The sequence below is a fragment of the Megalobrama amblycephala genome, linkage group LG19 (genome assembly GCF_018812025.1).
Source record: "Megalobrama amblycephala isolate DHTTF-2021 linkage group LG19, ASM1881202v1, whole genome shotgun sequence".
Taxonomy (NCBI): Eukaryota; Metazoa; Chordata; class Actinopteri; order Cypriniformes; family Xenocyprididae; genus Megalobrama; species Megalobrama amblycephala.
In genome coordinates this window covers 7,729,658-7,756,961 of record NC_063062.1, presented here as the reverse complement: position 1 = coordinate 7,756,961, position 27,304 = coordinate 7,729,658, and the positions used below count along the sequence as shown (strand labels likewise).

General features: G+C 37.1%; 1 protein-coding gene across 3 annotated transcripts in view; it reads left to right on the top strand.

The window, feature by feature from the left end:
• hipk2 (homeodomain interacting protein kinase 2) overlaps nucleotides 1-27,304 on the top strand; it is a 127,366-nt gene that overhangs the window by 21,525 nt on the left and 78,537 nt on the right. For 2 of the 3 annotated variants that reach the window (XM_048168669.1, XM_048168667.1), the window contains exon 2: nucleotides 12,909-14,049. In XM_048168669.1, coding sequence (XP_048024626.1) covers nucleotides 12,909-14,049 — 1,141 coding nt within the window. Of the gene's footprint in view, nucleotides 1-6,503; nucleotides 6,764-12,908; nucleotides 14,050-27,304 lie in introns of those variants that run through there. The other variant, XM_048168668.1, reaches the window with a different exon arrangement.

Here is a 27,304-nt window from a genome sequence, read left to right as displayed (position 1 = left end):
CTTCCAAAAACTGTGAATTTAATGGTATTTTACCGTAAAATTACATTAAATGTACCGTTCTATCTATTAGATCTATTAGATCTATTAGTTATTCACCGTATATAGTACGGAAACTTTCTGTAAACCAATTGACAGTTTTTCACCGCAGCATTTTTACAGTCTTTTACTGTTAAAATCACGGTAATTTTTTACAGTGTTGTTAGATTTCATTGGTGATTTCAAATATGAAATTTAATCGTAAGGTTTGCGAACAGTTTTGGAGAATTTGATGTTTCCCCATTCAAAGAGATTGCATGATGCCCGAGAGGCGTTTCAAAGATGGCCGCCGAGTGAAATGACTTGTCTTAAAGGGACTTTGATAAAGCTACCCAACAGGTTTGGCAAACATTTAACCCAACCGCTGGGTTAAAAACAACCAAATCCATGAGTTTGTCCATTTTTCAACCCAACTTGGGTTGTTTTTAAGTTAACCCAGCAATTTTTTTTTAGAGTGTAACACTTTATTTTAGTGTCCTTGTTACACAAATTACTACTGTAGTAATAACTATAAATTATGCATAATTACATGGAACTAACCCTAAACCAAACCCTGAACCTATTCCTAACCCTAAGTACATGTAGTTAATTAACTTTACTCAGTACTTAAATGTATAATTACACTTCAACAAGGACACCTTAAAATAAACTGTAACCGAGGGCTTGAAAAGGAAAGTTATTAGTCATAAGTTATTTAATTTTTTTCCTTTGGAATTACATTCACAATAAATATTTAGTAATAAGACAAGGAATGTAAATAGGGTAGTAAATAGCAAGTAAATTGGGTCACTTCTGAATGACTTAAAGGGGACATATCATACTTTTGTACCATTATTTATTATTTTTCCTCCTTATAATGTTAGTCAAGGTTTCTCGCACCAAAACGTGACATTTTTCCACCCTCTCTCTGAGCATTAAGAATAAACAGGCTGTTTTGCTATTGAACCTTTAAGACTTCTATCTATAAATGACCTCCATTATGATTGTCTAACCTTCATGTACCAGCATAGTTCAATATGGCGATCCAAGTTGCTAAATACTGAATTGCTGTTGATATGTAAACGTAGATGGTCATATGCTGAGGTACTGAAGGTTACTTTAAAGTGCCTCTATTATTATTACATTTCATGTAGTGTGTAACATAGCTGTTTATGAATATAAAAGGTCTGACCAGTTTAAAAAATCAAAGTGCAATACTGAACTGAACTGCCTGAAACAAGTCGTCAATAATTCCAGTCTTACTTTCTATGCAGGTTTGTAACAAATTCATATATGTTTTTGGCTGCTTCTTTTCTGACACGTGCTGTAAGGGGTAGAACAATCACAACAGACTGGACCAATCAGAGCAGAGTAGGCTCTCAGAAAGGAGGGATTTAGACTAGAGACACAGAATCCTTTACGTTTCAGACACTGTGAGAAAAGAGTTGATGCTGCAATGTATATTATGGGAAAAATAAAATACATAGGAGACCGCCAAAACAAAATAGGAACCTTTAAAACAGCATAATTGGGGCACTTTAATATGACTCTGAATTAATCATTTTTTGTTCTTATTGTCTGAGTGGACTTTAATAGGTGTTTTGGGAGTATGTATTCCTGTTTTCCATGAAACTATGTCCCCTTTAAGAGTTTTAATGCCTTCCCATCATTCCGTACAAGTTGCTGTAGGGTTATAGAGGTCGGCCACACACACACATACATACAGTACACACTCTCCCTGGACTGTGATGTATGTGCCGGAAAAAGCGGTCATAATGTATCCTGAAGAACTCGCCTGTGAGGACTTTGGCGTATTAGCCGTGTCTGTTTATCTCTGTGGTATTCTCCAGAACCGCCATTTGTGTTAAGATTATACTTGATGGAAAACACAAACTGAACCAGCGAATGACAGATGTTCAGAATTCCAGAAAATCACACAGTGTTAAAATAGCGCTAAAGAGGATATGCTTTCATGAACGGCTGCTTTTTGTTTAAGGAACACACAAATTCACTTTGATAACACTTTTGTTCAAAATAAGCTTCTTTTGTTAATTCCGAGGCTGCTTTTAACTTGTATGTGGTTAAGAGCAGTTGTTTTGTCAGGGTAGAGAATCACAATGGACGCCACGTTTATACGTGCTTTGAGCGCCACAGCTGCAGGATGTGCTCTGCATGTGCATGTGTTGTCTGCACTCTGTGCCTGAATCTCGTTTCATCTCTACCTGGCTTGGCTCTGTGGTTAAACTCTGGCATGTTGCTCAGGTCTTGTTCTTTTGAAGTGCAGCAAAAACCTGCAAAACATATATTTGCAGGTACACATACACACCGCAACAGACAATGACATGGTTTGTTATTGTACCTCAGACATTCCAAAGAGTGCCAAATAAAATAATGTTTTACTAGTGGTGCTGGTAAATGCTTGTGGGTGGCAGCAGGAGTGTATCGATACTGTTACTGTAATGGTCTGATAACGGGGTTGTACAAATTGCTTCTTATCGTGTACTTGTTCTTAACTTGTTCTTGAGACTTAGTTAGTCAGCTGGTCCTGAAACATGAAAGTGGCTACTGTGAGCTCCCCACTACACTTCAAAAAGACTTTTTGAGCCTGATGCTATTGGATGGGAATCCTCATTATTATAATAGTAGTAATAGTATTTTACTTTATTATTATTATTATTATTATTATTATTATATTTTTATTCTATTTATTATAGATTATTTAATTTATGTAATTATTTACAGTTTTATTTATTGTATTTTTTACTTTTTAATATTTATTGTTAGGTAGTAGTGGTAGTAGTAGTAGTAGTAGTAGTAGTAGTAGTAAGTAGTAAGTAGTAGTAGCAGGAGTGATAGTATTTTAATTTATTATTATTGGTTATTTTATTTGTTAATTCTATTTATTTATAATGTTATTTATTATGTTTTTACTATTTGTTGTTTCACTGACTATTATATATTGATTTAAATACTTTTACTACTACTACTAATACTACTAATAATAATAATAATAGTCAGTGAAACATAACAATTAGTAAAAATATAATAAATAAAATTATAAATAAATTACAATTAACAAATAAAATAACCAATAATAATATATTAAAATACTACCACTTCTTCTGCTGCTACTACTACTTAGTAAAACATAATAAATAAACATAATAAGTAAAACAAAAGAAAAATAAATAGAAAATAATAAATAAAAAAAATCAATAATACATTAAAATAATACTACTAATAGTAATAAAAATCAATGGTCGTCTTTTAGTTAGCAAAACACAATAAATAAACAATATAAATAATCAATATATAATAAATATTAAAATGTATAAAAAAAAAATATATATATATATTACGTTTACTACTACTAATGATAATATTTTAATATTTATTATATATTATTCATTTATATTTTTATTTATTGTTTTGCTAACTAAAGCATAACCATTGATTTTTATTACTATTATTAGTAGTATTATATGAATGTATTATTGATTTTTTTTAAATATATAATTTTCTATTGATTTTTATTGTTTTACTTACTTTATTATTATTAGTATTATTATTATTATTATTATTAGTAGTAGTAGTAGTAGTAGTAGTAGTAGTAGTAGTAGTAGTAGTAGTAGTATTTAATTTATTAAAATTATATTCGTTCTGTGTATATTTTATTATTTTATTGTTATGTTTTACTGTTACTAGTAGTAGTATTTTATTTTATTATATATTTTTCTTTTCTCATATATATAATTAACTTTAAAAGTAACATTTTACTGACTTAAATCTACATCTAAATATTGAACTTGTTACTGTGCAAGAATGCAAATTTTCATAAGGGTTCCTTTAAGGTTTCCCTGAAGAAGCTTCGTAACCGCAGTTATCTCGCAAACTCCCATGATGCTCTCTCCATATGTCTTCTATAGCCCTTTCTAAACATATGGCTCCCTCTCTTCTCACACACAGCCTTGATAAGCAGTCACTAACAGGCTGGTTGGAGAGGTCATAAAGCCTGTGTGTGACAGTGTGTGTTATTTGTTTGTCTTTCTCAAAGGCCGTCAGAACACATGTCAATGGCTTTAGCTGTTCTCAGCCCCAGCTGCTCTAGCCATCCTGCCCACTAACACCTAGACAAAACTGTCCCGACTAAATAGCACACAAACACCCCGCTAATGGGTCAAGTTAGGGCGTAACGTGCACGTGTGCGTCCGTGTCCCACTTCATTCTGCACCATCCATATCCATTTAACCCATTGCTCAGCGGTTGCTCTTTCATAGCTCAGGATTCCTAATGGAGGTCTCAGATGTTTCTCCTACAATTTCATGGGAAACATTTGTTGACACACAGTAAGCGCATAGCACTATAAAATTAAGATTTTAAATAATTCTGTCCGTCTATCTATCTGTCTATCGTTTTTTCTGTCTGTCTGACTGTTGTTCTATCAGTCGTTCTACCAATCGTTCCATCTATTGTTCTGTCTCTCTGACTATTGATCTATATGGTTCTATTGCTCTCTCTTTATACTTCTGTTAGTCTTATCAATTGTTCTACTATTGTTCTAGCAATCTACCATTCTAACAAAACTTAAACTGAAATTGAAATTAAATTGAAAAAATGAAAATATAAAAATTTAAAAGATAATTCAAAATATTAAAGGGTTGGTTCACACCAAAAATTCTGTCATTAATTACTCACCCTCATGTCGTTCAAAACCCGTAAGATCTTCGTTCATCTTCAGAACACAAATTAAGATATTTTTGATAAAATCCCATGGCTCAGTGAGGCCTCCATTGCCAGCAAGACCATTAACACTTTCAGATGCCCAGAAAGCTACTAAAGACATATTTAAAACAGTTCATGTGACTACAGTGGTTCAAACTTAAAATTATGAAGCGACGAGAATATTTTTTTTTGTGCACCAAAAAAACTAAATAATAACTTTATTCAACAATATCTAGTGATGGACGATTTCAAAACAAGCTGCTTCATGAAGTTTCAAAGCTTTACGAATCTTTGTTTCGAATCAGTGGTTTGTGGCGCGTATCAAACTGCCAAAGTCATAAACGAAGGCTTCATTATGTCATAAGTGTTTTGAAATGTCAATGGTTCACCACTGGGGGGCGTGACTTTGGCAGTTTGATACATGCTTCGAACCACTGATTCAAAACAAAAGATTCGTATAGCTTGGCGCACAAAAAATAAAAAATTCTTGTCGCTTCATAATTTTAAGTTTGAACCACTGTAGTCACATGAACTGTTTTAAATATGTCTTTAGTAGCTTTCTGGGCATCTGAAAGTGTTAATTATCTTTTCGGCAATGGAGGCCTCACTGAGCCATCGGATTTTATCAAAAATATCTTAATTTGTGTTCTGAAGATGAACAAAGGTCTTACGGGTTTTGAATGACATGAGGGTGAGTAATTAAAGGGATAGTTCACCCAAAATTGAAAATTTGATGTTTATCTGCTTACCCCCAGGGCATCCAAGATGTAGGTGACTTTGTTTCTTCAGTAGAACACAAATGATGATTTTTAACTGCATCCGCTGCCGTCTGTCAGTCAAATAATGCAAGTCAGCGGGAACTTGGACTATAAGAGTAAATAAAACACGACAGACAAATCCAAATTAAACCCTGCGGCTCGTGACGACACATTGATGTTCTTAGACACGAAACGATCGGTTTGTGCGAGAAACCGAACAGTATTTATATCAATTTTTTTACCTCTAATACACCACTATGTCCAACTGCATTCATCACTCGATTCGTGAGGTCTGTTCAACGGCAGTGATGTCTCGCGCATATACTTCAATGAGACACCTACATCTTGGATGCTCTGGGGGTAAGCAGATAAACATCAAATTTTCATTTTTGGGTGAACTATCCCTTTAATGAGTAAATAATTTTTGGATGAACTAACCCTTTAATAAATATTAGAATATGAAAAATAACACAGGTCCTCCCCATGCAAAATTCAGTCCAATCACAAATAGCATGCCTTTCTTTAACAGTTCCATTAACAATTCATGTTTCTAGATATCAGGCAAAGTTTAAAGTTTAATTTTTAGATTTTTGATTGATAACTTTGGTATCTTGGCTAATTTGATAAGTTTGAGATGTTAAGTTCTCTTCTGAAACTCTAGTGGAGATACATGTGAGATTACTCGGGTCCTCTTAATAAAAATCTTAGTTTAGGCTCAGTTTAGGCTCAATGCTGTCTTTGAGAGCTATTAAAGAGATCAGATTTTGTTTCCAAATGGGCAGGTCTGTTCCAAGTGTAAGCGAGCAGCTTGCGCCTGCATGCACATATTTATGTGATTCACGCACACCATAATAGAGCTTCGCTAGTAAAACATTAGCGCTAAGTGGTAATGCTTTATTTATGTTGTGCTCGTGTGTGTCTGTAGCTGCCTCTCTTTCGTTCCATAAATAGGTTTGGATGTGATCGCTAAATGAGGACTGGGTGGTCAATATCCTGCAGCATATGCTGTTTGTGAGCGTCTCTCTCTATCAGCCTCTCTCTATCAGCCTCTCTCTCTCTCTGGAGGTCTTGTGGTTGGAAGAGATGAGCAAGACCAGTGAGCTTCACATTCAGGCGGAGAAATAAACAGCCTAAGAAATGCTCCTGTGAGCGGTGTGTCTCGTTTCCTGCTGGCACTCTTCCTATCTTCACACACTGCACGAAATGTGCGCTCCCAGCCTCTCAGAGCTCTCTGAAGTGCGCTGGCCCTGCTCTGCTCTGCTCTGGAGGTGAGAGATACACCGTGTTATGAATAGAGACAATAGCCAGAGGTTTCCTGCTCTCACTCTCTGTGGAACTACAGGGTTTTATTAGACGATGTTTGAGAGAGGAGGGAGCGGATGCTAGTTAGGGAGTGAGGAGATATTTTTATTATTGCTTCTTTATTTTATTGTTCTAAAAATGTAAAGTGAGTGTACAGTTATTGAGAGTACAATTATTTATCATGCCAGAAAACCACAAAAAAACAATGCCGGCGGAAAGGAGAGCAAAGAAAGAAGTGATGTGCAGGGGGAGGTCAGTAGAGAGATTGTTTGATTGCAAGAGTGTCGGGAGACGGCAGAAAGGGATTGAGTGGCAAAATAAATGGAGGATTGGAGAGCTGGAAAAGATCAGTCCAGACCTGGAGAAACAAGATACCTAAAAAATGACTAGATCTCATAGAAAGGCAGGTAGTAAAGGACTTAAAAGGAAGAAACATGTAAAAACTATGTTTTTCAAAGACATAGGCTTCCTGTGCTTCCACCCCCCTGATGGTATGCTACAGTAGGCATCGCTCGGAGCCACGGGGGGATAATGCTTTGTCTAGACAAGCGGAGGTCAATTCATTAACCACTGATTTCTTCCCTGGACAATTTTCCCAAATGCCTGGATCGTATAGAGACAAAGCAAACCTCTGTAGGAAATGGTCCTTTGTTTGCATTTAACCCTTTAGCCTGACAGCAGCCAGATTGTATATGTTTATATGAATTTTAAATATTTTTTTTTCATGTACCGTTTTTCCATAAAAGAGTAAACAAGCTTAAAGTTTGGACTGTTGCCTGCCAATTCTTGATCTCTTCATTCCTTTAAAAAAAGAAAAGAAAAGTAGATTATCCAACCTTGGACAAACAGACTAGTTCTTCCTGCAATAATCTGACCATTAGCATTTCAACATGTTGCTTGTATAGAGCAGATGAATAACCCTTTGGTATGCTCGGTGGCAGTGCATTAAACCGGCCCGCTCTGTGTGAGGTATATGCTGAAAGCTGGCTGGCATTACGAAAAGCATTCCAGCATTGTAAATATGAAACAATGGAGCAGACTGGTTGTATTCTCACTGCAGAGTTCAGAAATTCATGTAAACTTCACCCGTTGAGGTTATCAGTTCATAAACATCATTCTCAGGATGGTCTCTGGCTGTAAATACTTGAACTGGTTTCACATTAAACAGCTACAGAGTTACTGAAGTTGAATTGGAATGAATGCATTGTTGTTTGAAGATAACATTCTGACCATTTGAACTCTCTTTAAATGAAATTACTGCAGAGTGAGTTTAGTTAACAACATGTCTGTGTTCAAAAATGTTCTTCTACAGTATCTATACATCTACATCTACCATTCCAGCATTCTATTTATGCTATTGTTCAACTCAAACTTGCTTTTTTAGACTACACTCTAAAAAATGCTGGGTTAAAAACAACCAAAGTTGGATTGAAAATGGACAAACCCAATGGTTGGGTTATTTTAACCCAGCAGTTGGCTTGAATGTTTGCCCAACCTGCTGGGTAGTTTTGTTTAACTCAACTATTGTTTAAAAATTACTGTATTACTTGTTATTTTGAAATTAACATTTATTAATACGTTTAATAATTGAACATTTATTAAGTTTAATGAATAATAATTAAACAATAAACATTTATTAAATTGCTTATTAGCAAATGTTCACCTTTTGATTTATTATTGTTGCCTCTAATAATTATGTGTGATTTTTAATTTCCAACCTACAGTACAGTCCAAAAGTTTGGAACCACTAAGATTTTTAATGTTTTTAAAAGAAGTTTCGTCTGCTCACCAAGGCTACATTTATTTAATTAAAAATACAGTAAAAACAGTAATATTGTGAAATATTATTACAATTTAAAATAACTGTGTACTATTTAAATATATTTGACAAAGTAATTTATTCCTGTGATGCAAAGCTGAATTTTCAGCATTGTTACTCCAGTCTTCAGTGTCACATGATCCTTCAGAAATCATTCTAATATGCTGATTTGCTGCTCAATAAACATTTATGATTATTTTCAATGTTGAAAACAGTTGTGTCCTTTTTTTTTCAGGATTCCTTGATGAATAGAAAGTTCAAAAGAACAGCATTTATCTGAAATACAAAGCTTCTGTAGCATTATACACTACCGTTCAAAAGTTTGGGGTCAGTAAGAATTTTTATTTTTATTTTTTGGAAAAGAAATTAAAGAAATGAATACTTTTATTCAGCAAGGATGCATTAAATCAATCAAAAGTGGCAGTAAAGACATTTATAATGTTACAAAAGATTAGATTTCAGATAAACACTGTTCTTTTGAACTTTCTATTCATCAAATAATCCTGAAAAAAAAATATTGTACACAAATATTTTGTACAATTGTACACATTAAATGTTTCTTGAGCAGCAGATCAGCATATTAGAATGATTTCTGAAGGATCATGTGACACTGAAGACTGGAGTAACGATGCTGAAAATTCAGCTTTGCCATCACAGGAATAAATTACTTTGTGAAATATATGCAAATAGAAAACAGTTATTTTAAATTGTAATAATATTTCACAATATTACTGTTTTTACTGTATTTTTAATTAAATAAATGTAGCCTTGGTGAGCAGACGAAACTTCTTTTAAAAACATTAAAAATCTTAGTGGTTCCAAACTTTTGGACTGTACTGTATTTTGGGTTCATTTTAAGGCAGCCATATAGTAATAATAGTTGGGTTAAATAAAACAGCCCAGCACGTTGGGCAAACATTTAACCCAACCGCTGGGTTTGTCCTAGACTGGGTAAACCCAGCCTGATCTGGTGGCGATTTGATTTCGCCCGGCAACTCAGTCTGGAAACCCGTACATTAATTTCTACTGCTTCTGTTACACTTTTGCGGGAACCAATCACTGACTGGCTTATCCACCTTGCTCGCTATTGGCGGGTATAACACGATGACGATAGAGAAGCGACTGCAAGCACGACCGTCAATCCAATTCCTTTTAACCTCTCGACGATGCTGAATGACTTCTTTAGTTTAGCAAACAAATCGCTCGAGTGGGTGTAAATACCGATCACTTTCATGTTTTTTTTGCACAACCTGCAAAAATCGCTCGATGCCACTGCTGCTTCTGCAAACCGCTGATCAATGCTACAAACCAATACAAACTAAACCTGTCTGGAGTTTTCGCGTCGCTCTGCAAAGTACGTCACCCGGATCGTTGATCTGATTGGTTGAAGGACTATCCAATTGCTCATTAATGCTCGTTGATCACGCCTCTTGTCCAGTAGAAAATACATACAGACTCCCCAGACCAATGTTCAATTTTAAATTGAGCTTGGTCTGGTGATAGCCAGACAAGGTTGTCCATTTTCAACCCAACTTAGGCTGTTTTTAACCCAGCATTTTTCAGAGTTGTTTCAGAATTGTTAAATTTCCAATTAATTTAATTCTTCCAGTTAACTTACTACTTTACATTCAATTTCAAATTCTGTTTGCTACCTTAATTCAAATGCAGGTATTGAACTGGAATTGGAAAGGCATTCTTAATTCAGTTCTCAATGGCGCACAGCCTTGGTTCAAAGTCAGGTTAGGATTTAGATGTCCACTTTGGTTCCTACCATGTAATGTGTCCATGGCGAGACATAGATTTTAAGGTACTCTGTAAGACCAGATTGTATTAAAATTGCCCAAAACAAACATGATGAGCCGTGATGTGTTAGATAGCAGAGTTGTTGCACAGTGGCGATCTGAACGTGTCAGCTGCCCGCGAGACTAGATTACCACTCATGTTTGACGCAAAGAATTCCAGGGATGTTCCATCTGATCAGCCGCTGCTGTGGGGGATTTATTACTTTCCAAGCGCCGTCCCTACCTCTACAAACACACATACTCATACTCAGAGCCACTGACCATGTACAAATTATTTTTAACGTAAAGACCTGGCAAAGAAAAGCGTAATCCAAGGAGTGACATCTGGCCTAGTAGCTTATGGGATTAACATAGGGCCCTTGCTCCTAATCGCAATAGCGGATGTTCTTCATTACTTGCTCCATCAACAAATTACTAGTGAGGTCCTATTTATTTTCAATTTAAATGACAAAGTTTAATACATTTTATATAATCTTGTAGTCTATATAGTGGTAAATAGATTATGCATTTGGTATATTCACTATATTTGATATATGAAATGCAAAGATTATAGGATCTGCAGTGCAGGCTGTTTTGGTTGAAGCTATAGATTATGAATAGTGCATATGTAATATAGGTTAGGGGGGATTTATGGTATAAAGTCTAAGATATACAGTGTGTATGTAGTATGAACTGTATGGTCAGCATTTAATCAACTTTTAAAGCCCAAGAATCCATTGGCTTTAAAGCTAAAGCCAGATGACTATTGAAAATATTCAATGGCACTGTCAAACATTAGAGGTCCAGTAAGAAGGAGGAAAGATGGGTTGAAAAGTAAAAGAAAGTAGAGAAGCAGAAAGGTAATTTTGAAACTGTAACTATCAAGAATTATAACAATGATGAAGTGTTCATGTAAAGTTTCCTCTGTATGTTTCCTGTCTTGGGAATTTTCTTGCATCAAGAAATTCCTCAAACCAAATGAGATTCATTATCTGCTTGTAAGATGAGACCACAAAGGAAAAAGTAATTATTCTTATAGAGATTCATTTTGTATGGAAAACATCATAAGAGATCCATTGTATATTTAACATCCTTTGTGGAGACTTGGGATAGAGATATTCTAGATAGCTTTGGTTGTGCTGTCAAGATAGAAGATTTGTGAAAAATATTACTAACCCTCATGTCATTTCAAACCTTTTTGCTGTTATGTTTTCCAAGGAACATAGTTTTTACAGTGACAATGGTAAAATTGCTCAAATCTGCCCCTTTAAAATGATCTTTTTGTCCGTTACAGTAGCAGTTTAGGTATGAACTGATATGCATGTGTGGCGTGAAATGCACACTGAAGGAGCCTTTTTATTTCCAAGTGCGCTAATTCAGGCCACTTTGGAGATTCTGTAAATAGTGCATTACAGCGTGCTCTGCATGTAATCCTCTCTGTACTGTAATCATTATTTTAGCACTACAAACAGTGCCGTTCGTCAGGGCTATTTCTGGACTGTTGTTTGCTTGGAGAAGCGTTGTCTGTTCTGAAGCACGGAGAGTTCCCAGAAGCCCAAATCCCGCTCAGTTCTGCTTATGTTGTTTTGTTTTGAGGATCTGATGTTGAGATGTTATTCAGATGTTTCAGGTTCAAGTGCTTTTTTCTTTTTCAAATGCCTCTGGAAAAGAGATGTGCATCTCCCTGAGGTAAATGGTGCAGTGTGTTGCATGCATGGGCTACCTTTTTTTTTTTTTTTGGAGAAAATTGCAATCATTCCTTGAGACTCACGCAAATGACCTTGGGTTTGACATGGTCTCTGCCTTTTTGGTGGTCCTTACATAGCACAAGGTTTTTACAGAAATCCTGGGGGGCCAGTAAAGAATCAATATTTTCATCTCGTACATTAATATTGCATTTTGGGCCAATTCACTGCAGATTTGCACTGTGTATTTAGTGGATAGAAGGGGTTTCTTTTTTTAAATGATTTATTTCTAGTACAGACTAATCAGAACCTAAAAGAAAACATTTAGCTATTTTTTTTTTAATTTAAAAATAAATGACCAAAAAGATGTTTTTTTTTTTTTTTTTTTTTTTCAGATTTAGCTAACGTCTGGAAATGTTTTCATCAAATTTGTCAAGGTAATACAAAAAATAAGAGACTAGATTTGAAACGAGCAGTCAAGCTTCGAATGTTATTGGAAAATACACAAATCAAGGTTTTTTTTACTCCCCACATGGATTCATTTTATGTAGAAATGTTCTTAAATATATATAGTGAATCAGTCCAGGTGCTGCCCTTAAGCTGACTCTATCAACTTTAGTTTCAAGTCTGAACACTGCTGAGCAATCAAACCAAAAGTGTGCAAGGTATTTGTACAACGGCTATTTTATAAGTAAGCATCTGGACTCTGACTCTATTAAACTGGCCTGCCATGACCTGTAGGATTTTTATTTAAAGCTTATGCTCGAGTTTCAATCCAAGTTTCACATTCCCCCTCTCTCTTTCTTCCCTCCCTCTCGTTTTTCAGGTATGGCCTCGCAAGTGCAAGTCTTCTCCCCTCACACTCTCCAGTCAAGTGCCTTCTTTAGCGTGAAGAAACTGAAGGTGGAGCAGAGTTGCAACTGGGATATGACAGGGTACGGCACGCACAGCAAGGTCTACAGTCAGAACAGCAAGCAGAGTGTCTCAGTCGCCCCAGTGGGCATCAACGCCGCCAGTCTCCAGGTCTCCAACTCTTCCCTGTCCTACGAACAGGCCCTCCTCTTCCCGGCCGGCTCGGGGCACATCGTGGTGGCCTCGGCCAGCAGCACATCTGGGGCGGCTGGTCAACTGTTGGGCAGCACCGGTAGTAGCGGAAGCGGCAGCGGAGGCCACAATCTGACGCGCCGCAGCACCGTCAGTCTGCTGGACACGTACCAGCGATGCGGGCTTAAGCGGAAAAGCGAGGAGCTGGACAACAACAACGGCAGCGGGAGTAGCGTGCACGTGGTTGAGGAGCAGCAGCCGCCTGCACCCATGATCCAGAACAACACGCAGAGCGGGGCCACCGTCGCGACAGCGACCGCCTCCACCACAGCGACGTCCAAGAACAGCGGCGCCAACAGTGAGGGCGACTACCAGCTCTTGCAGCACGAGGTGCTCTGCTCCATGACCAACACCTACGAGGTGCTGGAGTTCCTTGGTCGAGGGACGTTCGGGCAGGTGGTGAAGTGCTGGAAACGTGGCACCAGTGAGATCGTGGCCATCAAGATCCTCAAGAACCACCCTTCGTATGCGCGGCAGGGCCAGATCGAAGTGAGCATACTGGCTCGGCTGAGCACGGAGAGCGCGGATGACTACAACTTCGTTCGAGCGTACGAGTGCTTCCAGCACAAGAACCACACGTGCCTGGTCTTCGAGATGTTGGAGCAGAACCTGTACGACTTCCTTAAGCAGAACAAGTTCAGTCCGTTGCCACTCAAGTACATCCGACCGATCCTGCAGCAGGTGGCCACTGCCCTCATGAAGCTCAAGAGCCTCGGACTGATCCACGCCGACTTGAAACCTGAGAACATCATGCTCGTAGACCCAGCCCGCCAACCCTACAGGGTCAAGGTCATCGACTTTGGCTCTGCTAGTCACGTCTCCAAAGCGGTGTGCTCTACCTACCTGCAGTCTAGATACTATAGGTAAGGCGCTTATGTTGTCATGCCCTTTGTATGGATTGCTCTTCAAATAGTTTTGGTTTGTGAATGGTTACTCTGCCTGTGTCAAGATTCCTGTAGTTCTGTAGTATGTACTGACTTTAATGACTAATTTCTCTTCTTATAGGCGTGTAGTATAAATAAATTCCCGAGTTGCATCCCAAATGACACACTATACACTGTGTACTTATGCACTATGTACTCATCCATGTAGTGTATGAATTTTATACGTTTTTGTCATTAAACAAAATGTATGATCCCCCCTGCTGCAACAGCTGAGTGCATGAAGTGTCCAACATTCCTCACTTTGTTTTTTCCGTTAATTTAGTGCATCATTATCATTTAAAGTGCACTTTTTCTTTTTAGAATTTTCTGTGTGACTGCAGTACTCGCACTATATGTACTTAAAAACATCATAGAATAGTGCATAAGTACGTGAATTGGGACGCACCTCTGGATTAACTGCTTCCGCCACTTTGAAATTGTTCTTTGACCCGGATGTACTTTGACTTGCACTGCAAAATTACTTCTTATTGAGTATTTAATGTGACCTTTTTGACTTGTTTTCCAGTAAAACCAGAAAAAATTACTTGAGAAGCAACACTGCATAAGTTTTTTGGCCAGATTTACTAAACAGGGCAAATTAACGTGAGACTTCAATCACATAAAAGCACAGATGAGAGTGAAAAGTTCTGCTGGTGATCTACAATTCTCAAATTAAAGAACACATACGCAGCCAGCTCATTTCCGTAATGACCAACTCAATCTACCAAAAGCAGTGCAAATTGGCATAGGGTTGCAGCAAATTAAAAATATCGTGGCTTGGTAATCGATATGTTCATCTTCCTTTGGCATTCCAAATAAATTCCAAATAAATAACACTAGTGGAGAAAAATCCCTCTCCTCTTTGCAGCGCCTCCTCCTAGCAGCAACTATTGCAGCCATGCCAAGCGCAAAATGGGTTAAGACATGCTTTTTTGCGCAAATACCAGTAAATTGACTACCGCAAACTTTAGTAAATGACGTTGCGTGATTCAGATACTCTCCTTCCATAAATTTTGCATCTGAATATGCGATAACTCTAAAAATAACTGTCCACGCCATTTCATTGCTAATTTCTCACTTCGTGTCTTTAGTAAATACTCACAGTATTTTTTTGTTTAAGCCAAAAGACTGTTTGCATTGGCGCAAGCTGTTAGTAAATCTGGCCCATTAATGCTGGTTTTGTGATTTGGGTATGAGTGTGTCTTGTCTTGCTAATTTAAAGGAAAGGTTGTTAAAAAAGTAGAGTTTAACCATGCAGAACAACGTTTTGGTGCCTGAATCACTCCCGTCTCACAGTTTTCCCTCATTTTCCATTTTTCTTTCTTAAATCTTATGGCTCTCGTGGCCTTATAAGGATACCAACAAGTCTACTTGCACTGCAAAAAAACCTATTCTTAATAAGTATTTATGTCTTCCTTTCTAGTTATCTAACAGTGACATGCACTTGAGAAACACTGCATAAGATACTAAGATGTGTTTTCAGAAAATGTGTCTTTAATACAAGTGTATTTCATCTCACTTCACTTGTTTTTAAGCCTATGACAACACACTTAATGTATATTCAAGATACAATCTGTGAAAATATTTTAAATATTTTAATATCTTATTCACTATTACTTAAGTTCATAACACTAATGAGAATTCATTTTTGTACATCATCCAAGTATTGTTCCTCTACTGTGTCATGAATACTGAGTATGCAGACATCCTATACCTTTGATTTACTTTTTGCATACTGTGTAGTAGGGAAGTGCGCATATTCAGATTTTATTCTGGTGGTGTGTATGTTAAAAATCTCCAGAACTTCCTCAACACGTGCGTTTAGAGAAGGTCATAAAATTCAATGGCTTGCTGAGAACCTGATTCCTTATCTTATTTAATGTGATAAAACACATGTTGAGTTCTGCTTTGAAGATTAAAATAGTCTGTTTACTGTGTTTTACAGCATGGTACAGCTTCATGGTGGCAGCACCTGGAAGATATTTACAGCTGGAAGATATTTTTTTTGTTGTTGTTTATTTTGAATCCATTCTTTCCACCTTTAGAGTTTCTAGTACAAAAAAAAAGCAGTATATTTGAATGCTTTTGAATAAAAAAAAAAACCCCTAAAGAAATGCAGCATCAAGTTGATTGTAAACAGGGGGTCAGTTTCATTTCGATTCACTTCCCTCCTCCCAACCTGAATCCAGTGCTCTCATCGCTACTAACCATCTCCCTAGGGATAGAGATATGGGGTCACCGTCAGTTCCCCGGCAATACTTCCCTGTAATCCACACCAGAGCGCCGACATTAGAAACAGATGCCTCACTTGAAAGCTGCTTATTTTTTTTCCAGTCAACTCTTTCATTTACCTATAGCCTTGTTTGGGTTTCACGGGCCAGATTGAGCCGTTTTGTGTAGACTTAGACCTGGTTCACACAGAAGCTTGCTCTGTTGGATAGCCTCTGGTAGGCCAACAGTAGGTTAGGTTAGGTGGATGACCACACAGCCACCCTGAGAGAAATCAAACACAGGGGAATGAGTCAGTCCAAGAGCTGCCAGATGTGTTACGTTTAGGATGCCACCGGCATAATTACTAAATGAGAGCAGATAGGCTATCGTTTGAGTTTTGCAAATGCTTTGAGGCTTGTAAAGGCAACCGGCCACTTGGTCATGTTTGGTAAATTGCTGAAGTGAGTGGAAACTATCAACAAGTGTGTTATTGACTGCTCCCTTCTTTTTTTCCCAGCTGTGCTGCTGATGTAATCGGTTTGCTCGTAGGGAAAGATCTGAGATCAAAATAGACTGAAAACAGCATGCTTTTGGCTCAAGGTCAATGTAAATGAGAATTTAATTTATTTTCTGTCCCAGTTTGGTGAAGAACATTTCCACCAGGATGTACAAATAATCTGCACAAACATTTTTTCTGAACTTTGGAATGCACCATGATTGTCCTTTTGATCCTCAACAAGAATGCATATCCTAAATTATACATTTATTTAGGGAAAGCATGTTCTGACAGAGCAGGGATGGGCAACGTCTGTCCTGGAGTGCCACTGTCCTGCAGAGTTTAGCTCTTACCCTGATTAAAAAAAAATTAACTCACCATATATATATATATATATATATATATATATATATATATATATATATATATATATATATATATATATAAAATCAGAGGTTGTGTTAGTCATTTTGATGGACAGGATCGTAAAAAATTCGATCATAATCAATAATTACCCGTCATTTGAATTTATATATTTTGATAAGTCATTTAATAGCTTCTGATTTCGTCCACATTTTAATTTTTATTCATGAACTTACAGGATAAGCAAATAGGCATAGGCTATGCATTTATTTATACTATGAAAAGAAAGTTGATCAAATACTGCGTCACTTTTCAGTTAACGTTATCTTGAACACTTGTCACGGATTGTGAGTGAATGCGATCACCATTTCCTCTTTATACTGTACAGAACGAAATAAACATGAATGAAAATCAAAAAATATGTTGAAAGATGTAGCTTACCGAAATCTGTATCACATCACAGTCATCAGTGTTGCAAACAATTTCACGTAACAATATACCTCAGAAAAGCCATTCATTGACCATTATAATCTTATAGTCAATAAGAAAAATAACAAAACTTAATTATGCAAGTAAGCATAAGTAACTTTATTATTATAAAATTGACTTAAACTAAGGTGCTCGTCTGTTTTCATTTTATTCTGGAGACTGAACTCGCGCTCTGCTGCCACACTGGAGCGCGCTCACCACCTACTGGACAGGGGTGGGAATTACAGTTACAAGCTACATAATCTGTCAAAATGACGGACGGGCTGCAGATTTTTTCCGTCACTGCTCAAAAAATTTCATCAATGACGGAAAATTTTCGGTTAACGCGACCTCTTATATATATTTTTATACATGTATATAAAATGTCACACTACCGCCAGTGACACTCCACGACCGCGGTGGCAACTTCACCACCGCGGTGGTGCGGTTGTCATGCCTACCACAGCCCTAATTATACCATATTGTAAATGCCCATTTTTGAGTGTAAGGAAAAACATGCTGTATTCATGCATGTATCTTTAAATGCAAATGAACTGCTGCTCCCCACCCCTCTTTCCAGAAGAGGGCGGAGCCTACAAGCTTGTGCCTTGGATATTCTGTCAAAAACACAGTGCACACATCCGAAGCACGCGCACAGAAAGCTGGCTGTCAGACGGCGCGTCCCGTGTTTCACGCGTTACTGCGCTTAAACTGTCAAATACACACAAAGTTCAGATAAACACAGTCGGTTGTCTGTGAACATAAACGGCAAGTAAAGAAATCTTGTATGTTAGATCAGTGTATTAAAGTGAAAGCAGTGTAATATACAGTACCTACTGCTGTATATCCCATTAATATGAACCAAACAACAAAAGAAAAACTGAAAATCACTAAATGCTCTTGATTGAATAACTTAGTAACTTTTAATAAGAATAAATTTCTCACTTAAAAGTTAAGTGCTTTGGCGAGGAGCTAAACATGGCGGACTGTGTACAGCTCACCCAGGGCGGGGTCTATGCTAATAGGGGAGACACCATGTAAAAGTGAATTTTTTCATAATAGGTCCCCTTTAAGACCAAAGGATACGCAGAAAATAAAATATACCCGGGCCTTTAGTAGTCCTGAACACATTGATTACCCTGTCCAGGTGTGTTTGATTTGGGTTGGAGATAAACTCTGCAGGATAGTGGCACTCCAGGACCGACATTGCCCTTCCATATGATATATATGGTATATTTCAGCTACCCATGTGCATTAATTGAGTGTGTGTCAGTGATGAGTTAAGTGTGAAGAGTGGTACAGGAGCTGCTGTTACTCTGAGATTGTGTCCTCTTTCTTGAGGGAGTTCACATACAAGATGATCTCCTAATTTCCTCCCAGCTGGAACAAAGAGGAGAAAAAAGCTGACATTGTACAGAGTCGCATCAGCCGTCAGCCATGTACATCTGGAGTGAGAGAGAGTAAGAGGGAGAGCGAATAAGACATAGCAAGCACTATTACTATTGTGCATATTTAGTGCTAGGGATTTGTTCAAATCCTTAAACCTATATGTTACAATTTGATGTATAACCATTTGGTTTTATACCATTGACATGATATGATTTTGAAATGATAGTAAAAAAAAAATCCTCTTTTTGACTAGTGTTTGTCTTATTTGAAAGTTATCTAAAAATATTTAGTTTACTTGAAGCAATACTGCATAAGATACTACAATTTGTTTTCAGAGAATGCATCTTTAAAATTAGTTTATTTCGTCTTATTGCACTGACAGATGTTTTGCACTTATTTTAAGTACAAATGAGTTAAAAGAAATAAGACAAGATACATGTGTATTCAAGATATAGTATGTGAAAGCAAGTTTTAATATCTTGCTTCTCAAGTACATTTATCTTATTTTAAGGATATTTATATATTTGTATATAAAAAGAAGTCATTAAGAAGTCATTTTTTACTGAAAAAAATCCCTCAAATTTGCATTGAAAGAGAGGCCAAGCCATGTCTAGAAACTTTGGTGCGTGCTCTTTTGACTTTGACAAGTAAGCATCACCTAGCAACCACCCAGGACACCATAGCAACCATGCAAAAAATCACTCAGAGCTCTTTAGGAACCACACAGCAATGCCCTGGCAAACACTAATATTGCTCTGTGTATTTTGTCTTAGATTTCTTAGTGTGTCCACATTGTTTCGGGTTGCAAGAATGTTTAGGTGCAACCACCCAGCAACCGCATAGCAACCCCCAAGCAATGACTCAAAACCCTCTAGCAACTGCATAGCAACACCTTAGCAACAGACAAAACACCCTAGAAACCGCATAGCAACATCCTTGGAACCAAACTACACCTTAAGGCTTCACGGGGGCCCGTCACGCTTGACGGAGGGCGTGTCTGAAGCTTGTGTTGAGACCGTTATGTTAACAGCCAATCAAATCCGGTTACAAACGCAATCAAATTTAGGGTATTTGCAAGGGCGATCTGATGTGAGCCTGCGAGGCGCTTGAAAAGTTGAGAAATCTCAACTTCTGCCGCTTGCAACGCGAGTGAAGTGACGCGACGGAACCCACAATCAGTTCGGCACCATGGTCACCCATTCAAAGAAAAGAAGCGTTAACGCCGGCGCCCCGTGATAGCGTAGGTGGCCCACACTAAAGAATGTTTCAAATCTTATCAAATTTTCAAAATGTGAGAGACTCTTAAAACACCTCACACCATAGGAAAATCTGATAAAATAATCTGTTGAACCATCAAGATAATCAAGACTTTACCTAGTATTGTCGGAACGGTAGAATTGGGCCCAAAATCAGCCCGATTATCTTGTAGGTATGTGGGTGCCTTTAGAGTTTTGCATGGAAAGCACCACTTCAGAAAACCAAAAAAAACTATATTTAGTGATGCATTAGTTCATGCATGCAGTATGATTGCAGATCTCTTGTAGGTGGTCTATAATTATCATTGCATCGATGTGTTGCATTCCTGTGCTAAAAAGATACCTCAATCAGACATCAGCCTACTGTTACCAACTGGTTCTCACCTCATTTTTTAGTAACAGGACACACAGAGAAATGTAGCCAGCAGCAACCCACCTGTAGAGGCCTCCCACAGAGTTATATAGCCCTGGGAGAGGATCACACTGTTCTTGGAACGCTCTGACTGTTTAATACAGGCTTCTGTTGAAACGGGGGGCTTCTGTCTCTCATAGGGGAAAATCTTATAATGGAAACGAGAGAGAAAGATTGTGGTTTTCTGAAAGGATCATCAGCCGACACTTTTCTAAATGGCTGCTGCTTGTGAATCTACAGTGTGACAAGAATACAACGTAGATCTCCTTTCATACATCATATCTGTGTGGATATTTTCAAAGATACTCCCTGCTGGCTTAAAGGTGAAGTGTGTGAGTTTTTTTTTTTTTTTTTTTTTCCTTACCTATTCTTAGACCAATAAGTATATACAATTGACTATAAGTAAAGCATTTTTAGTTTAAAAAAAGTTTAAAAAATGTGAACCAGTTCGCAAAAACTGTATGAACAACTATTTTATGAATTGGATTGAATCGCTGACTCACTGAACCAAGAACATTTTTTGTGATAAACTGGTTAAACCATTTCACAAAAATAGTCTGGACAATTTTTTCACAAATCGAACTGAATCACTGACTCATTTAACTGAAAAACTGAAAACCGAAAAACATTCACTATATGTTCTAAACATTGTTATTTTAGTATTATTTTTATACTGCGCTGTAAAAAAGAATTGTTGGTTTAACTTAAAAAAAAAAGTATGTTACTTTTGAGTTCAATGAAATAAAAAATTTGAGTTAATACATTGAAGGCAATTGGTTTAATCAACAGAAACTCAAAATATTATGTTATCTGAACCACATTAATTATTGAATTAAGAAAATAATTTGAAATTATTGAAGAAAATAAATTAAAATAATTTTTACAGTGTGGTATAGTATTTATTAATATAAAAACATATTCATATTTTCAATTTTACTTTAAGGTTTAGTAATTTAGTCATTTTTTTTATTTTTAATATTTCTATTTAGTTTAAATTTTTTTTTTGTAAGAACAATTTAACTATTTCAGTTTTAGTTTTTTGTAATTTTAGTACTTCAACTTAAGCTTATATCAAATAAGTTATATCAAGTTTAAGTATTTCCTAATATTTATATTTTAACAACTGTTTTGTTTGACCCATGACCAACCAATGGCATGAGCTGGGGTTTGTGACCTGTTTGTCCAAACAATGGAAGATGGAGGGAGTGTTTGGGAAACCTTTTTGAAAGGTCATTATTTTTGCAATTCCATTTAGTGATGAAGAAATTACACACTTCACCTTTTAATGCATAACAAGGCCACAAACCCTTCTATAAGAGGAAAAGAAATGTAATCACTTCTGTGTCTCTCAATCTGTCTGGATTTATTACTGATGATGAGAACGGCTGAATCAGAGGAGATTAAAACCAGCTTCTACCATTAAACCTCATGAAAAACTTGAGAATTAAGGCTGACCCTTGCACCAAGGTTACCAAACGTTTCTATCGAAGGCAGTGGCTTTCAGCAGAACTGTTATATAAAGACATGCCTGTTCATGCATCTTCCATTCTGTTCCCTGCAGTTATTTGTTTTGGCAGTGCTTTTAAATCGGAGGGACAATTACCCGCGACCTTCGATAGGACAGGATGCACAAAATGTTCCCTTTGCATATTTTTAACTAAAGCCTCCGTCAGCCCTCCCCTTCTCGTAACGTTGCTTCCTAAAAGGCTCCTCTTAAGATGCCATCAGCTGTAAAAGTGATTGTGGAAGGCAGGGAGGACTCTCAGCAGGAAATTTCCAAAGTCTCAGCAGCTTGCCGATGGCTTTGGTGTCATTCTCCTACTGCAAACGCCCCGTGAAAGCTTCCACAAGCGGATGTCAGCACTGGCAACGCAGACTCTATCAGCTGTTCTTCATATCTTTACTGACGCTGCTCAACGCAAACCCACAGTCTGTCGGTTCTGCTGTTATTTGATCCATTGAACACAAATGCATGTGGTGTATTGGATTTAAGAGCTCTTATAACGTAGGTGTAGCTAGTTTTCGCGTGCTTTTATGGATTTTTCACGGGGCTGAATTGACAAGCAAACAAAGCAATGTTAATTAAGGTAAACATTAGAAAGGCAATTAGCTGCATACACATGCTAGCCATGGAAAAACCAGTTGGGCTATATGTGACTCAAACATTGCATGTGTTGAATAAGACATTAACAGCCTTATTAAAGTAGTAAACAGCAGTTTTATGCAGTTGAAGTGTGAAGTGTGATCTTTGAGTCTGTTCTATGTCTTATGTAAAGTCAATGTGAATTCCTATTGGCAAAGTATTTTAACTTACATAATGTGACATATTTTTGAGTGAAACGGGATATTCGAGAATTTAAAGGGCGGGTATGTAGGGCAGGACTTGATTTTATCCATTGTGAATTTATTTCCTTGTTTTTTTTTTGGAATCATGACTTGTCACTTTAACATGTTTATTTTAAGATTACGAAGACAAGTGTAATTTGTTTTTGGACTAATGCACATAATGAACCATTGAATTTGAACATACTTTAGACACTAAATAGGGTCAATTCTGATTTCCTGTTAACGATAAAAAGTATATTCCGATTCAATTCGATTTGATTCGAATACTGATCATTTTGGATTATATATCAGGTACATGGCAAATTTTCTCAAGGAAAAAAAAACTACATTACTATAATATTGAAGGTTAAAATGAACTGATTTGTATACAAACACTTAAATTACACTCAAGGACATTTTTTTATAATAATGAAGTTATAATACTAACTTTACAATTACATAATTTTATTTCTACTCCAGATTGGTTTTTGAAAAATATAAACATTTAAATGGTGGCTGTCATAAAAACTTGACAGATTTATTCAAACGTACATTAAATATTGAAGAAAATTATACTGAATATGGTGCACATTTTTAGCAAAATGCTGCTCTCTAGAGTTCATTTTGAGCTGACTAACGAGTTTATGGTCACTGAATATGGTTTTCTGAGGTAAATGTGACGTTATTGTTTACAAGCTGTTTTATTGACATCTTTCCGCGGTTGAAACACTGATGAGCGATTTTACATGAGACATGATACGGATTTCGGTAAGTTGTATTCTATCTTTTAACATACCTTCAGATGTTCATTCATATTTATTTCGTGCTGTAACTGGTATTAAAGAGGAGATGATCAGTTCACGTTTGCTTCGCTTAAACTGAGGCACTACAGCGATCTGTCACGCCACATTAAACAGCGCCAAAACATTTTATTTTTTCAAATTTTGTAATAAAATTGACAGAATTTGAAATCTGAGACTTTGTTTCATATCAAAATGAACAAAGCACAAAACTTATTGCGATTTATGGTATGGGAACCGCGCTACAATGTTCTGTTCATTCATCAACTGAAAACAGGATAGACTAATCGATTATTGGGATTTAAGAATCAATATCGGTTCATAAAAATGAGAATTGAGATTTGAGAAGATTCTTTTTAAATATAAACTAAGCCCTATTAAAATGACATGATGGGTTTTGTGTTCAGTTGTTATGCTCATTAGCTTTGCCAGAGCAACATCTTAGATATATATTTGCACAAGGACATCATTCCATTGGACTGAGGCTGTTCCTAATAATACTCTGTTTATTATGTCAGCTTAAATCCCTGTGCCGTATCTGTGGTGCGGGCTAGCTAATGATGTAACAGGTAAATCTGGCTAGCTTACTGTGGACCAGATAAAGCAGATTACAGTTTCTGTCCCACTTGGGCCTTTTACCCCCTTTATCTTAAATGAAATAAGGAAGTATATTACGAGTAGAATGTCCTCATGTAAGTTTGAGGTTTATGTAAACTCGCCGTCGTCAGCTGAGTGTTACATGCCTGCGGTTGGAACAAAGAGAGCAAATGTGTAGCATATGCTGTTATACGTGCAGCCTCTTTCTCTTTCTCTTTCTCCATACCTCCATCCACAACATCCCGCCCAACCCCTAGCTGTCGTCGGTTCTCAGCACTTTGAAGACCCTGCTGGGTTCGGCAGTGTGAGTCATAGCGGGTAGAGGTCACCAAGGAAGAGACAGCATGGCCACTCAGTGTGTCAGTCAATACTCTCCAGACGTCAGAGCCTTAATATAGGAGAGCTTGAGGGGAAGAGAGCATGCTTTGCACATTTTTCTTCGATAGGCTGAAATTTAGCCCAAAGATGCACAGAATCCAGAACTCATGACCTTGCTTTCTTTAGAACGTCCAATGTGCTAATGGCCCAAGCTCGTAACCTGAGGGATCTCATCCAAGAATATATTTATTTGGACACATCGATCATAACAGCACAGCTTGAATGTGCCATAATGCAGGAATCAGCTATTATGGCTTTTACTGTCTGTTCTTAAAGTGCTGCATTGTGTAAAATGCAATGTGACCTCTTCTCTAGCCATGATGCGAATGATTCGCCCTCAAGACATTAGTGTTTGGTGTCCTTCACAACATGGGGCTGGATTCACGAATGAAATGAAATTTCTTAATGAAAACATTCTTAATTTTTATTGAAGTTATTTTGAAATAATTTTTTGCTTCATATTTTATAACTTGAAGGAACATGTTAAAGGGTTTGTTCACCCAAAAATGAAAAATTCTGTGATTAATTACTCACCCTCATGTCGTTCCAAACACGTAAGATTTAATAACCATCATTCTAGGTCCAGAAAGGCACTAAAGACATCGTTAAAATAGACCATGTGACTACAGTGGTTCAACCTTAATTTTATGAAGCGAGAATACTTTTTGTGCGCAAAAACAAAACAGTGCCACATGATCCTTTAGAAGCCATTCTAATATGCTGATCTGGTGCACAAGAAACATTTCTTATAGTTGTGCTGCTTAATATTTTTTTGGAAACCATGATAAACCATTTTTTAGGGCTCCTTGATTGATAGAAAGTTCAGAAGAACGTTTATTTGAAATATAAATCTTTTGTACATGTCTCCTTGCTGAATATTAATTTAGTAACCACCTCAGAACACCCTAGCATCATGGCGGTGAGTTCAGCACGGTCCCCTCACAGCACCATCAAAAAAGGAGACAAACCTGTATTATCAAGCTGTTCATCTAAAGAACATCACGGGGAACATGATTCCTTTCTGGCACAAAACAATATGCCTCAGTGTGAGCAGTCAGAACCTGCCTATCTTGTGTTTATAAATGAACTACCGTTCCAGGACATTTGCGGTGGCTCCATGGCAGGCATTAAGAAGCACTTTAATGAATGAGGTTGCCACTAGTTACTGTTCTCTCAAGCGTACGTAAGGCATCTTTTTATTCCGACGCCACTGAGCAGTGGGATTCGCTTACACAGAGCCTTGAATATGAGTTAGGCTGGCCTGTAGCAACTGAACTAGAGCTGTTTACCCATAATGCAACAAAAACAGGCAACAGACATCACTGGGGTCTTTGATATGCTTTCCACAAGAGAATAAGGGTTTGTTTGTACTGCTCAGATAGAAGCTAATATAATAATACCGAGGAGGTAGAACACTTCTTTGGCAAATGTCAACCGTGACATTTTCTTTGTTATTAAGATTACGTTCTCCAGGTTTTTTTTTTTGACTGACTGACTGACTGATGGCCATCGAGGTGCACTGCATTGATGAAAGAATTTTTTTTTTCTCTCCCTCTTCGGACCTCTCAAGAATTACTTTTATGAGACATTCAGCCTTTTGTGAAGATGAGTGACAGAAACGTAATAATGCTTGTTTCATTTGCCTGTGGGCTACCCGCTTCATAGCGTCTTACTTTCTTCTCAACGGAGCAAGAGACAAGTAGCTAATTAACTCCTGCTACTTGAGCATCTTAACACCAAGCCGACTGCTCAAAGTCATTTTAGCCTGCTACAAAAACCCTTCCATATCAATTTTGACAGATATGGATGCATTTAGTCCATTTTAAGACTATATCGTGGTCATTTTTACCAGTATAAATTTAATTTTAACGTTGTTTTTCAATGCTAATTTAGCATAGTGGCTAGTAGGATACAAGGGCTAAAGGCAAACATTAAGGAAAATCTCCTTTTCACTGCTCCCGTAGTGTATGATTGTAGAAACAAGCAACACATTTTGTGTTAAAATAGTAGTTTCTTTGGTTTAAAAATCATATAAATGTACATTTGAGGTAAAAGGCTCATCAGCATAGGGAAAAAGGCCCCCAGTATGGATACAGATACTTTAAAGTAATATGTTTAATCAGTGCCGATAGCCCAGTGGGCAGCGCACCGTCATATAACGCCGTTGCGCTTCGTGCGACCCGAGCTTCGAGTCCCGACTCGTGAACCTTTCCCAGTCACGTCCCCTCTTTCTCTCCCATCTCACTTCCTGTCTACTCTATACTATCCTATCATAATAAAGGCAAAAATCCCCAAAAATAAATGTTAAAAAAAGTAAAATGTTTTGTGTTCTATGTTAATACTTACAGACAATCAAAACTTTGAAAAAGTTTTACCATATTGTTTATTTTGATAAAATCATTTAATTTACTTTAATCAGTTAATACACTTTAAAGGGCACCTATTATGCAAAATTCACTTTTACATGGTGTTTGACCATAAATGTGTGTTGGCAGTGTGT